The sequence below is a fragment of the Rhinopithecus bieti genome, unplaced genomic scaffold (genome assembly GCF_001698545.2).
Source record: "Rhinopithecus bieti isolate Rb0 unplaced genomic scaffold, ASM169854v2 scaffold_19861, whole genome shotgun sequence".
Taxonomy (NCBI): domain Eukaryota; kingdom Metazoa; phylum Chordata; class Mammalia; order Primates; family Cercopithecidae; genus Rhinopithecus; species Rhinopithecus bieti.
In genome coordinates, this window is record NW_016809659.1 from 317,299 (window position 1) to 333,076 (window position 15,778).

The following is a 15,778-nucleotide window of genomic DNA, read 5'->3' on the forward strand; positions in this document are numbered from 1 at the left end:
TTTACGCATTCATCTGTTGATAGACACTTAAGGTAATTTCCACCTCTTGGCTACTGTGAATACTACAATCATGATTACACAAATATCCCTTTAAGATCCTGTTTTCAATTCTTTTGAATAGAGACCTAGACGTGGGATTGTTAGATCATACAGTAACAATTTTGAGAAGAACCTCCAAACTGTTTTCCAAAGTGTCTGCACCATTTTACATTCCATCAATAGTGCACAAGAGTTGCAATTTTTCCACATCCTTGCCAACACCTGATATTTTGTTTTTCTTCTTTTAATAGTGACCAAATGGTTGTAAGATAATTCATTTACTATTATGGTTTTGATTTGCATTTCCATAATAATTAGGGATGTTGTGCATCTTTTCCTATCACTCTTGGCCATCTGTGTAACTTCCGTGGAGATATGTCATTATAATATCTTGCACATTTTTAAATACTTTTCTTTTTCTTGTTGCTGAGTAGTATGACTTCTTTATATATGATGGATGTTAACTCCTAATCAGATACATGGCTTGCAAATATTTTCACCCATTATATAGGGTACCTTTTCACTCTGGTGATTGCTCCTTTGCTGGGTAGCTTTTTAGTCTGATACACTCCCACTCACTATTTTTGTTATTTTTGTCTGAGCTTTTGGTATCATATCAAAGAAATCATAGTCAAATCTAAGAAGCTTTTCCCTTACATATACTTCTAGGAGTTTTGTTGTTTCAGGTCTTTAATCCATTTTGAGTTAATTTTTATATGTAGGGCAAGGTTAAGGGAACACCTTCATCCTTTAGCATGTGGCTATCCTGTCTTCCCAATACCATTTGCTGAAGAGATTATTCTTTCCGATTTTGTAGCCTTGATACAAACCTATGCAGATTATTTGAGTACACATATGAGAACTTCTCGGTTCTCTACTCTGTTCCACTAAGTCTACATTTCTATCTTTATGCCAGCACCATACAGTTAATTACTGTCGCTTTGTAACAAGTTTTGAAATCAGGAAGGGTGAAGTGCAAAGAAACATCATTGGGATTTTGGTAAGAATTGCACTGAAATTGTAAGTTGTTCTGGGGAGTATGGCTGTCTTTACAATATTAGGTCACTTCATGAACATAGTATGTGTTTCCATTTATTTGTGACTTTTCGTGTGTGTGTGTGTGTGTGTGTGTGTGTGTGTGATGGGGTCTTGCTCTGTTGCCTAGGCTGGAGTACAATGGCACAATCACAGCTCACTGCAGCCTTGATCTCCTGGGCTCACATGATCTTCCCGCTTCAGCCTCTGGAGTAGCTGGGACCACAGGTATGCACCACCATGCACAGATATTTTTATTCCTGATATTTTATTGCAAAGTACAATAGAGATTGCATTCCTGTTCATTAAGTAAAAATATGGCAAGGCAGGAGAACACCCTTTCAACCCACCCCTGCTGAGAGGTGACAACGTGCTAGCAGCCCTCACTCGCTCTCGACACCTCCTCAGGCCGCAGCGTCTACTCTGGCCACACTTGAGGAGCCCTTCAGTCTGCCACTGCATTGTGGAAGCCCCTCTCTGGGCTGGCCGAGGCCAAAGCCGGCTCCCTCTGCTTGCGGGGAGGTGTGGAGGGAGAGGCGCGGGTGGGAACTGGGGTGGCGCATGGTGCAGGCAGCAAGAGTTTCAGGTAGGCGCTGGCTCCGCGGGCCCCACACTCGGAGCAGCAGGCCGGTGCTGCCGGCCCCAGGCAATGAGGAGTTAGCACCTGGGTCAGCAGCTGCGGAGGGTGCGCTGGGTCCCCCAGCACTGTCGGCCCACCCGGAGCTGTGCTCGAATTCTCACCGGGCCTCAGCCACCTCCTGACTGGGCAGGGCTTGGCACCTGCAGCCTGCCATGCCTGAGCCTCCAAGTCCACCTCCAACCCCCCTGGGCTCCCGCACAGCCCCAGCCTCCCCAACGGCCACCACTCCGTGCTCCACGGTGCCTAGTCCCATCAACTGCATAAGGGCTGAGGAGTGCAAGCACCAGTGCGGGACTGACGGGCAGCTCTACCCGCAGCCCCTGCACAGGATCCACTAGGCAAAGACAGCTGGGCTCCTGAGTTGGGTTGGGACTTGAAGAACTTTTATGTCTAGCTAAAGGATTGTAAATGTACCAATCAGTGCTCTGTGTTTAGCTCAAGGTTTGTAAACACACCAATCAGCACTCTCTGTCTAGCCCAAGGTTTGTAAATGCATCAATCAGTGATCTGTGTCTAGCTAATCTGGTGGGCACTTGGAGAACTTTTATGTTTAGCTAAAGGATTGCAAACACACCAATCAGCACTCTATATCCAACTAAAGGTTTATAAATGCACCAGTCAGCACCCTGTCAAAACGGACCAATCGTTCTCTGTAAAATGGGCCAATCAGCTCTCTGTAAAATGGACCAATCAGCAGGATGTGGGTGGAGTCAGATAATGGAATAAAAGCAGGCTGCCCAAACCAGCCGGGGCAACCCACTCAGGTCCCCTTCCAGGCTGGAAGCTTTGTTCTTTCGCTCTTTGCAATAAATCTTGCTGCTACTCACTCTTTGGGTCCGCACCGCCTTTATGAGCTGTAACACCGCAAAGGTCTGCAGCTTCACTCATGAAGTCAGCGAGACCGCGAACCCACCGGAAGGAACGAACAACTCTGGATGCGCCACCTTTATGAGCTGTAACACTCACCACAAAGGTCTGCAGCTTCACTCCTGAAGCCGGCAAGACCACGAACCCACCGGGAGGGACGAACAACTCCAGATACGCCACCTTTATGAGCTGTAACACTCACCGCAAAGGTCTGCAGCTTCACTCCTGAAGCCAGCAAGACCACAAACCCACAAGAAGGAAGAAACTCTAGACACGTCTGCACATCTCAAGGAACAAACTCCAGACATACCATCTTTAAGAACCGTAACACTCACCATAATATATCTGTGGCTTCATTCTTGAAGTCAGTGAGACCAAGAACCCACCAATTCTGGACACACTGCCAGGAATGTCAGGCAGCCATCAGGTGATGGGTTTGGCAGTTATCACACTGCCTCTTTAAAAATAATTTGCAGCCCACACCAGGGAGAGGCAATTTCCTGATGGTCCACAGTTGTCACACTAAAGTAATCACTGGTCACAGGTACCAGGAAGTGGCAATTTCCCAAACAGATAAAAACACTTGAAATTGGTAACTAGCTTCCAATAAAATATCAGGAAATAATGAAGTGAGCTCGAGGATGAGCATTAAGAGACAAAATGACAGAGTATGACCTTCCAGTGGAATGCCCCCAGAAAAGTGAAGAAAGTCTCAGATGGGCATGTGTACAACTTCCTAAACACACTGCGTGTGCTCACTTCCCAAGTGTAATGAGGGCACCGTGCATGTGGGGCAGCCCACCCAAAGGAAAGAATCATGGGAAGAGTGATGCAAGCCGCCAGAAGTGGACCAATACATAAAATCGTAGGATCAAGGTTAAACAGGGCACTTGACCTCCAAAGTGCCCACTTGGGTCTCTTCCAGTGTACTTTCCTTTATTTCCTGCTCTAAAGCTTTTTAATAAACTTCCACGCCTGCTCTGAAACCTACCTCAGTCTCCTGTACTGCCTTGCGCTTCTCAGTCAAATTCTTTCTTGAGGAGGCAAGAAGTGAGGCTTCTGCAGAACCATCAGTAATTCAGCTATTTGCTGCCTCCAACAGTTTGACATATTTTTAGAATATAGGTTAAGCCTGCTCCAAAATGTTTTTAGTATATACGTAATTACAGTTAATGAAGTTAATACATGCTCAGGAACAGAAAACTGAACACTACAAAATATATGTATAGAGAGAGAGGGGAACAAAAATAATTCCTAATCCCATGAATGAGAGATAACCATAACATTCTGTTGAACATGCTTCCTTTTTTGGACCAGAATTAATAATATACATTATAATATCCTGATTAGTTATGTTTAGTATACAATATCCATTTTCTGTATTACTAAACAAATTTTATTACTATTTACCCTTAATTTTAACTTAAATGTTTATAAATTTTGCATGTAAGTTTCTACCGCTTAAAAAAATACTATTTTATTACATAATCCATACTCATTGCAAGTGAAATGAAATATATAAGAAAATCACTACCTTTCTATTAACATTTCAGTCTATATCTTATGAGAATTATAGTCATTAATAAATATATTTTCTAAAGAATGGGATATTTATCTAACATACATGCTAATTTTAGTTATCTTTTCATGCAAAAGATATGAACAATTTTCAAGTTCATAAAGATATACTATCATCATTTTAAATGGTTACATGGTATTCAATTGCATCAATGTGTTATTATATATTAATTAATACCCTATTTGGGACATTTAAGTTGCTTTCATTTCTTGCTACTATAACAAATGCTGCCATGAATGGTCTTAAAGATACATTATTGGAGAAGGCCGAGCAAGGTGGCCAAGTAGAGCCTTCCAGCGATCATCCTCCCCACAGGAACACCATATTAAACAACTGTCCATGCACCTTCCTAGGAACCACAAAATTAGTTGAGTGATCACAGTACCTGGTTTGAGCATAATATCAACGAAAGTGGCATTCAAAAGGGTAGGAAAGACAGTCTTGCATTGCCTCCACCATCCCTCCCCTCAACCCCGGACAGCACAGCACAGAAAGAGAATCTGTGGGTTTGTGGGAGGAAGAGTGAAGTGAGTATAGAACTCTGCTTTGAAACTGAGAACTGCTCTGTCATGGCACAGGACAGAATTCCACTAGCACCCAGGGAAGGAGCATTTACACCAGCCCTGAGGCAGACCAGAATTCTTCAGCTCAGGAGGAATAACTCAAACCCAGGTGGCTTCACTATGGGCTGACTGAAGTGACCTGGGGCACTAAATAAATGTTGAGTGGCAGTCAGGCCACAAGCACTGCAGTCCCAGGGCAAGCCCTGGTGCTACATACACTCTTCTCAGCAGTCAGTTGACTTGGGGTATGACCCAGTGTAACACCAGCTATGGTGGCCAATAGAATGTCTGTGTCATCCCTCCACCACTTCCAGGCAGTGTAACTCCAGCAAAGACTCCTTCCACTTACAGGAAGGAAAGGGAGGAATACAGAGGGCTGTGTCTTAAAACTTAGGTACCAGCTCAGCCACAGTAAAACAAAAAAACAGGCAGATTCCTGAAACCCAAGAATATACATCTTTCATCCTGGACAGCATTTCTAGACCCACCCTTAGCCAGAAGGGAAGCTGTTGCCCTGATGAGACAGACCCAGTCCCTAGCAGAATTCACAATTTGCTGACTAAAGTGGTCCTGGGCCATGAATAAATAGCAGCAGGAGCCAGGCAGCAGTGGCCACAGGCCTTAGGCAAGCCCCAGTACTGGGCTGCTCTGCAAGGCTTGAGGTGCAACTCTCCACAGTGCCAGCTATGGTGACCATGACAGTGTCCATGTCACTGTTTCCCCAACTCCAGGCAGCATTACACAGAAAGAGACCCTTTGTAATTAACAGAAAGAGAGGAAAGAGCATGAAAGACTTTGGTAACCTAGGGAATTCTCCTTTATCTTAATAAAGTACATCATAGCAGTGTATTTAGGAGTCTCCAAGAGTCATAATATTCCTGGGCTTAGGGATCCCACTAGCGCTGAAATAGTATAGTGACCATAGGCTTAGGTTACAACATTCAATCCCTTTTGAATTCATGAAAAGCCCTCTCAAGAAGGATGGTACAAATAAGTCCAGATTGAGAAGATTAAAATAAATAATTAACTCTTTAATGTCCAGACATTAAAGAACATCTACAAGCACCAAGAACATCCAGGAAAACATGACCTCAAGAAACTAAATAAGGCACCACTGACCACTCTGGAAGTGAAGGAGATATATGACCTTTCAGACAGGAAATACAAAGGAGCTATTTTGAGAAAGCTCAAAGGATTTCAAGACAACACAGAGAAGGAATTCAGAATTCTATCGAGAAATTTAACAGAGGCTGAAATAATAAGGAAAAGTCAAACAAACTCTAGAACTGAAAAATTCAATTGACAAACTGAAAAATTCATCAGAGTATCTTAACAGCAGAATTGGTCCAGCAGAAGGAAGAACCGGGCTAAGACAGGCTATACGAAAATACACAGAGAAAAAAAGAATCTGAAAAAAATGAAGCATACCCACAAGATCTAGAAAACAGTGTCATAAGGGCAAATCTATGATTTATTGGCCTTAAAGAGAACATAAAGAGAGAGACTGGGTTAAAAGTTTATTCAAAGAAATAATAACAAAGAACTTTTCAAACCCAGAAAAAAACATGAATATCCAGGTACAAGAAGGTTGAAAAACACCAAGAATATTCAATCCAAATAAGATGACCAAAGGCATGTAAATCAAACTCTCAAAGTTCAAGGATAAATAAAGAATCCTAAAAGCTGCAAAAAGAAGAAGGGGGGGGAGGGGAAGGAGAAGGAGGAAGAGGAAGAGCAGCAGCAGCAGCAAATAACACAAAGGAGCTCTGATACATTTGGCAGCACACATCTGAGCCCTTACAGGCCAGGAGGGAGTGGGATCATTCATACATTCAAAGTGCTGAAGGAAAAAAAATGTCTTCCAACCTAAAATACCATATCCGGCAAATTTATCTGTTAACTCTGAAGGAGAAATAAAGTCTTGGCCAGACAAACAAAAGCTAAGGGATTTCATCAATACGAGACAAGTCTTACTAGAAATCCTTAAGGTAGTTTTTCAATCTGAAAGAAAAGCATGTTAATGAGCAATAAGAAATCATCTGAAAGTATAAAACTCATTGACACTACATACACAGACAACTAGAGTAACACTGCAACTGTGGTGTACAAACCACTCATATCTCTAGTAAGATGACTAAAACAAGTCAACAAAAAATAACTGATAAAACAAATGTAGCAAAGCTTCAAGATACAAAATGAACATACAAAAATCAATAGTGTTTCTATTTGAACAATTTGAGAAAGAAAACAAGAAAAGTAATCCCATATAATCACAAATAAAATAAAATACCTAAGAATAAACTTAATCAAGGAAATAAAAGATGTCTACAAGGGAAACTGTAAAACACTGATAAAAGAAATTGAAGAAGACACAAAAAAATGAAAAGATGCTCCATGTTCATGGACTGGAAGAATCAATGTTGCTAAAATGTCCATACTACAAAAAGCAATCTGCAAATTCAAAGCAAACCATATCAAAATACCAATAACTTTCTTCACAGAAATAGAAAAAATAATCCCAAAATGTATTACTATATGGAACTACAAAAGACCCAGAATAGCCAAAGCAATCCTAAGCAGAAAAGAACAAAGGTGAAGACATCACATTACTTGACTTCAAATTTAACACAGATATAAACCCACACATTCACAGTAAATTCATTTTTTACAAATGTGCCAAAAATATGTATTGGGGAAAAAAGTCACTTTAATAAATGGTGCCAAGAAAACTGGATATCCATATGCAGAGGAATGAAACTAGACCCCTATCTCTCAGCATATAGAAAAACCAATTTAAAATGGATTAAAGACGTCAATCTAAGATGTGAAACTATAAAATTACTAGAAGAAAACAGTGGGGAAACAATCCATGACATTGGTCTGAGCAAAGATTTCTTATATAAGACCTCAAAAGCACAGGGAAACCAAAGCAAAAATGTACAAATGGGATCACATCAAGCTAAAAGGCTTCTGCACAGCAAAGCGAATGATCAACAAACGGAAGAGACAATCCATCGAACAGGAGAAAATATTTGCAAGCTACCCATTTGACAAAGAAATAATAACCAGAACACATAAGGAGCTCAAACAACTCAATAGGAAAAAAACTAATAATCCTATTAAAAATGGGCAAAAGATCTGAAAAGATCTGAAAAATGTCTTTTGAGACATTTCTCAAAAGACAACATTAAAAAAAGCTCAACAGCACTTATTGTCATAGAAATACAAATTAAAACTACAATGAGACACTATTTCACTCCACTTAAAATGGCTTTTATCCAAAAGAGAGGCAATAACAAATGCTGGCAAATATGTAAAGAAATGGATAAACAAAACATGGTACATACACAAAACAGAATATTATTCAGCCATAAAAAAAAATGAAATATTGACAGGACATTATGTTAAGTCAAATTAACCATGCACAGTAGGCTAAATATGTGGGAAACAAAACAAAGACTGAACTCATGGAGATACAGTGCCAAATAATGTTTCTTTACCAGAGGCTGGGAAGGGAAATAAAGGAATGGCTAATGGGTATAAAACACAGTCAGACAGAAAGAGTAAGATCTACTATTCAGTATCCCAATAGGGTGGCTACAGTTAACAATAATTTATTGTATATTTCAAAAAAATCAAAGGAGTGGAACTGCAATGTTCCTAATGCAAAGAAGTGATAAATGCTGGATATGATGGATACCCCAATTATCCTGATTTGAACATTACACATTGTATGCTTATATCAAAATATCACATGTACCCCATAAATATGTACAACTCTCAAATATTCATAATTTTAAAATTAAAACTTGTTAAAATTTTAAATATAGATTGTCACAAATTTGATTATCACTTTAGAATAACTTCTTAGGGGTTGAATTCCTAGCCAAAGAAGACTCATTTTATTATATTTTTAATTGTGCAGATATGTATATTTTCAAAGCTTTTATAGTGCCTAATGCAAAGTCTGAAAAAGTTCACAAAGGAAAAGAAGAATCAAGTTCCACAGTCTCGAGGAAAGGCTCTAGAAATACACAATTAATAACAATTTTTGTCTGCAGGTACCACAACCTGGTCGAAGGGTAAACCTCTGCAACAACAATAATAATAAAACAATAGCAGCCAGGCATGATGGCTCACACCTGTAATCCCCAGTACTTTGAGAGGCTGAGGCAGGCGGATCGCTTGAGCTCAGGAATTCATGACTGGCCAGGGCTACATAGCAAAACCATGCTTCTACCAAAAGTACAAAAAATTAGCTAAGTGTGGTGGTGCATGCCTGTGTCCCAGCTACTCGAGAGGCTGAAGTGGGAGGATCACTTCAGCCAGGGAGGCAGAGGCTGCAGTGAGCCAAGATTGTCACTGCACTCTAGCCTGGATGAAAGAGTGAGATCCCACGTCAAAAATAAATAAATAAAAATAAAGTAAAAAATAAAACTATGGCAAGTCTGACAATGCCTAAGGGAAATCAAAGAACAATCCAAATAATTCTTTCTTAAGAAAGCTAGACTGAGTTAAAGGAAGACAAATGTAGAGAAGAAATACCAGATTTAAGAAAATAAATCAAAGATCTAGAAGTAGGTTATCAAAGCATTCCCAGAACGTAGCCCATTTACAATTCTTCCTTGACCATGAGTTTATTAAGGAAAAGTATACGTCACAAAGAAAAAAAAAATAGGGCTTGTGAACTTATTAATCACTAAGTCTTTGATATGTCTGATAGGAGAAAACCATTGAGTTAACTACTATAGACACTAGGCAACTTATAGAAACATCGAGAATACAGATCTTCTGGTTCTCATTCTACTGTTCTGTCCTCCATATTTTCCCCATTATACAATATAAAATGTGAGTTACATGTCAAGTAGTTCAAATCCCATGTTGTATTTAAAAATCAAATAGTAGCCATTAAAAATATACATCGTCTATACATACAGGTAGTGAAATATTCTATTTTTTTAAAGAAATAGTAGTAGTACCATAACTGTAAGACAGATAATCAACAAAATTCTTAAAGAGAATTTGGCCAACACATTCAAAATATAAGCAAATAAAAATATTGGAAACACAGAGATTACTTCAGAAACATTTCTACTTAATTTCTTTAATAAATTACTGCTTAAATACCCTATCTCCCAACTGTATTTTTCCATTTTAAAAATTATTTCTAAAACAGAGTTATAATTTTAAAAGGCACTTACCATCCATATGACATACTGATTAATATAATCAGGATCACTGAGTTGATTTATTAATGGAAGAAGAATTCCTCGTGCAAGGATTTCCTGAAAAAAAAAAGTAAAAAACAAAAACAAATTTAATCTATTTCTCAAATCAATAGCATAATGTAAATATTCCAACACAATGCTGTTACTTAAGAAAAGTATGATATACGTTCAAGTAAAACTTGATAACCAACACAGTCTTATAAAAAGATGACTACGCCTCAGTTTAGATAAATGAGATAAAGTTACCTATATCAACTTGGAGACATCTCCACAGTAACAACTGTGGAGTGAAATAAAGCAAGATGATACCTCTAGTATGTTAGCATTGATGTCGATTGTAAAAGGACAAAATATAAGACTAACAGTGTTTATGGATTCATTTATCTTTATTAAAACTATAGAAACAGAAAAGAAAAGGAAAGGATACACACTGATTTTAGAACTGCTACCAAGGGAGGAAACAGAGCAACTATAGTACATTATCAACACTGGTTACATCTAGGTGGTTGGCACATAAATGTCTACTGTATTATTCTCTATGCTTCTCTGTGTTTGAATAGTTTCCTAATAAACATTTTTAAAATAACAGATATGTTAATCGACTTGACATTCTCTAAAATCTACCTTCCCATTCTTTGTAGTTGTTTATGCTCCTATGTATTAATATTCTGCCCTTCCTTTAAAAACTGACTGCAGAATTACCCTGTTATATAAAACTTGATCATTCCAACAGAAATATGCTTGAAATACTCATGCCCTGTATCTACAGCATTTATCACTTGATATTTTCTCTGTAATTGTAAGTTTTACATTTTTCTAATAGATGGCAACTATCTAGGAACCCTCTATATGAGTGGAATTGGTCAACTTATCTATTGAATTATTTATCCTCAAAAATATTTACCTTCCTCATTCCATCTTCTCAAGGTCATTGTTTTAAACAGGGCAGGCATTTGATAAATGAATAGAAAAAAAGAAACTAAGAATTTAGTACTGATTCTATAAATACAATGATTTCACCTGGTATTACCCTTTAGTGCCAGTAATATATAAATTTATGAAACCTAATCTAAGAATATTGGGGGAGATTAAATAACAATAAGCTTAACAGGATGTTTAATTTTTCTAATTGAAGGATCATTTTTTCTTCCCAGATCTCTAATTTATTTGTGCCATTTTCTCGTGTAAGTTCACAGAAGGTGGTCTTTATTTTTAGTAAGCTGTACAAGTCTCTTTTGTAAGCTGTACAAGTCTCTGCCAACCATTACCCCATGATGAATCAGTATTTCCAAAAGCTGATTTGGAGGTGCCAGTAATTTTCTGAAATGTCTTTGGAGACACTTTACAGTCCGAAATGACAAAAAATGGCTTCTTTCAAGGTTAGTTTTAGTCTCCTACTTACTTAAAATTGTATTTGTGTATGTAATTCCTTCCTTCAAATTATGTCTCTGGTCACATGTTCAAATTTTAAAATGTACTTTGTTAGGAAAAAATTCACACACACACACACACACACTTTTTCCAATGTTTCTTTTCAAAAGGAGAAAAAAAACACCTGGGGAAAATTTCTGATTAAATTATGTGTTTCTTATTAGTTGGTGTAATTAGCCGATTTGTACTAGAAAACTCCTAATCTGTCACATTAAAGGGTTTGGTTAGTCAAGGGCTAATCATATGACTCAAGGTCCTAGTGACAGCTCTAAATATTCCAAGCAAATAGTCACTTCCACATAATTCCTACTTTAAGATCCCCAATTTTTAGAAGACAGCACTGTTTGTCAAACATGGGGCCTAAAAGATACAAAGTCATTGGAGCCATATCTTTAAAGGAATAAAAACATAGTAATGGCAAGAAAGTAGAGGCAATTAAATAGCTATTATCTCAAACACAGTGACTTACACAATCTATACAAAGTATCCATACAAAGAAAATTAAAACTCTTTCATCTGTTATTTAATCTAAACAAAGTATCTTCTGAGAAATCTTAGAATTACTGACAAAGGAAAACAAGAAAGAGCTAAAGGAAAAAAACTGACTTGCTAAATGCATGGTCTGTAATTATCCTCACTCAGTTAAATTCAACCAAAAAGAAATAAAATACTGGCCTAAAAGAGAAATTTATTATTTAAAAAAATGTGCTCATTAAAATCCTATTTTACATAACCTCATGTAACAAGGCAGATTTTCATTCATGGCTTTTAGGAGTCAACTTAATCTTCAAGAAGCTGCAGTAGCACATGCACCACAGCCAGCAAGAGGGTAAATGGGTTTCCTTTTGCAATAAAACTGATTGTCTGACTGAGCATCTGCTATGTGCCAGTTATTATGTTAAGCACTAAGTATATATTTATGATAAATACAGATATAGTCTCTGTCCTCATTAGAGTTACAATTCATCTGGGAGAAAGAGGTACCAAATTAACAACTAAATTACCATCTTAAAATATGGTAAATGCTATGAAGGAAAAAAACTGGATGTTATCTATAATAACAGGGAATTATGAGGGAGATTTAGATTGGGTGGTCAGGGTGGGCATCTCTAAGGAAATGACATGAAGTGAGATGAAGAATGAATATAATTTAGCTGACAGAATAAGAGGAATCGGTTTTTTGTTTTGTTTTATTTTGTTTTGTTTTTCTGAGATGGAGTCTTGCTCTGTCGCCCAGGCTGGAGTCCAGTGGCGTGCCATTCTCCTGCCTCAGCCTCCCAAGCAGCTGGGACTACAGGTGCCCGCCACCACGCGTGGCTAATTTTTTGTATTTTTAGTAGAGACGAGGTTTCACCGTGTTAGCCAGGATGGTCTAGATCTCTTTACCTCGTGATCCGCCCACCTCGGCCTCCCAAAGTGCTGGGATTACAGGCGTGAGCCACCACACCCGGCCGAAGAATCATTCTTAACAGAGAAAAAAAAGGACATTAGAGAGGCAGGGAGAAAATGGCACTTTTGGGGAAAATGCCAGTGTGGCTGGAGTATAGTGACCACTAACAAAGACCATCCTTGACCAAACTTAGGCTCCTCTGAATCCTCCACCCATTTACGCCCTAACCTTTGAGTTTCCATGTCTGTTCATCTTTTCATTGCAGTTTTAGCAAGAATTCTATCAAGTGGGTTTAGACAGATCTCCCTCACCCTAAATTCCTCAGTCCCCACCCTTTGTGTCTGAACATCCCAGCCCGCTCTCAACAAGAATCCTATTAAGTCTGTTTACCCATAATTCCCACTTACACCTGATGTTTCCTTTCAGTAATTTTCCATCCACTGATCCCCGGTCTGCTCCTTGGCTATAAATCCCAACTTGTTCTTGTTGTATTCAGAATTGAGATCAATTCTATACCGAGGTCACTTTTCCCCTACTGCAACAGTTGCTAGATAAGGTCTGTTTTTTCCTACACTTTACTGTTCAGCTCTGGTTTTCCTTGACATTGCTTGGCATGAAGGCTCGAGAGGTAAATAAGGCCACACTACATGTGAACCTGTAAGCCTCTTGGAGGACTTGAGATTTGAAAAATTTACTAGACGATCATACCACTTATTAGGATGGAGAGAAGACTAAAAGGCAGACAGGATATGGATGTAAGAATAAGACTTCCACTTTGGACATTTAAGTTTTAAAAAGCTGTGAGTCACTCTAGTGGTTACTTCAAGAGGGCAGCTCAGAGTTGCCCGGAGCTCAGAAGGTAAATATGAAATAAAGCTATAAATTTCAAACTCATTAGCATTTGAAAGGTGTTTAAAGCCACAGTAATGGATGAGCAAGAAAAAGTCCTGGGACTTAAGATCTTGAATATTCAAAACTTAAGCAGAAGAGAAGTTAAGGAGTATAAACATGACTAAAAAGGAAAACAAAGGTGACTAAAAATGAGACCAGTGACATGAAAGAAAAGAGAAAACAGAGTTTCAAAAAGGAAAAGAAGGCAAGACATGTGAAATAATGCTGAGATTCCACATAACAGTAGCTGGCTGGAGTATTATGGAAACAGATTATTATGCCAAATGGATACTCTGCATGAACAAGTGCTATACCTGATTAGTACTATCTTCCTTCAGTGGCAGATATGAATCTAGTGATAGACATCCAGGTACTTGTCACCCTTGATAAAGACCAGCCCAAATAATTGGCCTTAACAATATATAATAAGGCTCCTCCCATCAACACTAAGCACTTTCTATTACTTCACGTAAGTACCATTAACATACCTGAGAAGGACACTGAACTCAAGCTAGGTAGATGTTAGGAAATTGTATGGTATTGCTTATAAACAATACCATACAAGCATAAAAGCAGGAATTGTTATCTATTTTGCAGATACAGATATCTATATCTATGATCTCTTTAGTCTATCTAAAGAGTAAAGAGATCATAAGCTTTTGTTTTTAGGAAAATTCAAAACTTTCATGTTACCCATTCAACCAGGACATGGTCTTATGTAGCTAGCATTTCTAAATCATTACCAGCAGCCAAAGCCAAATGTTATTCCTTTAAATTTACACACAGAGCTTTACTCTGAAGGTTTATACTCAGGGAATAAAGAGTCCAAGACTACTATTCTCATCTGACATTAATTTTCCAATTACAAAAAAACATAATCTTAACTGCACAGTTTTAAAGTTTCTGTCCAAAATGTTATTTTATCTAACCTGATTTACATAACACTAGGGTATAAGAAAATTTAAAACAAACTTTTGTCATAACCAAAAACCAAAGCACCTATCAGCCAGAGACTCCTGGGGGATTGGGGGGAGGTTTCCATGAACCTGAAGTTCCCCCAGAAGCTTGGGTTTCAGGTGACCCTTTCAACACCATTTTCATAATAATGCTAAGACATTATTTAACTTTTCACTCTTGTTCTTTCATGTACACACAGTGACCTTTACAAAAGTTACATAATGCTATGGTGCTCTATCTATGTATCAGGTAAGGAAATATATGCTTGTATATTTTCATGTTTAAAAATTTCTTAGTTTTCACTTATAATATGTAAATATTTTAAAGAAAACCCACATAAATAAAAGCTCTTTAGAGTTTTCAATAATTTTAAGAGTGTAACTGGGTCTTAAGACCAAAATTTTGAAAACTGCTGCTCTACGTTTTTTTACAGGTATGATTTGGTATGAGTTTAAGCTTACCCTGACAAAGTATCGCATGATCTTGTTCTGGAAATCTCCAGGAGGTAGCAATAAATATAATAAGACCTCACACAAATCCCTTAGGAATCCTAAAAATAGAAAAAGTAGCTATCATAACATTAGAAAATGTAAAGTCTACACTTACTCTTGATATATAAGGTACATAAAAAAGGTAGAAATAAGCAGTTCTCTGCTTAAAATGGCTTATTATTTTAGTAATTAGTACACATCAGTATTCATTAAAAATTCCTTCATTATTCTCAAGTAGTAACTATTCATTAATCAACTTAACTGTTTTTTAATTTTGCTGTTTTAACCAGTTTTTTGAATCATAAAAAATTTCATTACAAGTCTTTTTCCCAAAATAGTTTTAGATGGACCAGGTACTTTGTAATTCTACCACACATTAATTAGCTTTCCATACTTAAAAGTTATTCACACATTTTAAAATATAGCTGTAATTCTTCTTTCAAGGAAAAACCTCCACCATCTCAGCAGGCTATATCAAAGGAAAAAAAGAGTATGCTCGTCTATTCTGCTGATTTAAGAGAGCTCAACTTACATAAAACTATTGCACATCAGTATATCTATGAATTACATTCTAAGTTACTATAATACAAATTGACCCTTGAACACAGTCTGAATTGCTCAGGCCCACTTTCATGTGGATTTTTTTCAGTAAATATATTAGAAAATT

General features: G+C 37.7%; 1 protein-coding gene across 3 annotated transcripts in view; it reads right to left on the minus strand.

Annotated features, from left to right (window-relative positions):
- The window catches only part of SNX13 (sorting nexin 13), a 152,333-nt gene that overhangs the window by 68,247 nt on the left and 68,308 nt on the right, over positions 1 to 15,778 (minus strand). For all 3 annotated transcript variants that reach the window (XM_017890083.1, XM_017890084.1, XM_017890085.1), the window contains 2 exons: positions 15,082 to 15,170; positions 9,925 to 10,008 (listed from right to left, as the gene is read on the minus strand). In XM_017890083.1, coding sequence (XP_017745572.1) covers positions 9,925 to 10,008; positions 15,082 to 15,170 — 173 coding nt within the window. The remainder of the gene's footprint in view (positions 1 to 9,924; positions 10,009 to 15,081; positions 15,171 to 15,778) is intronic.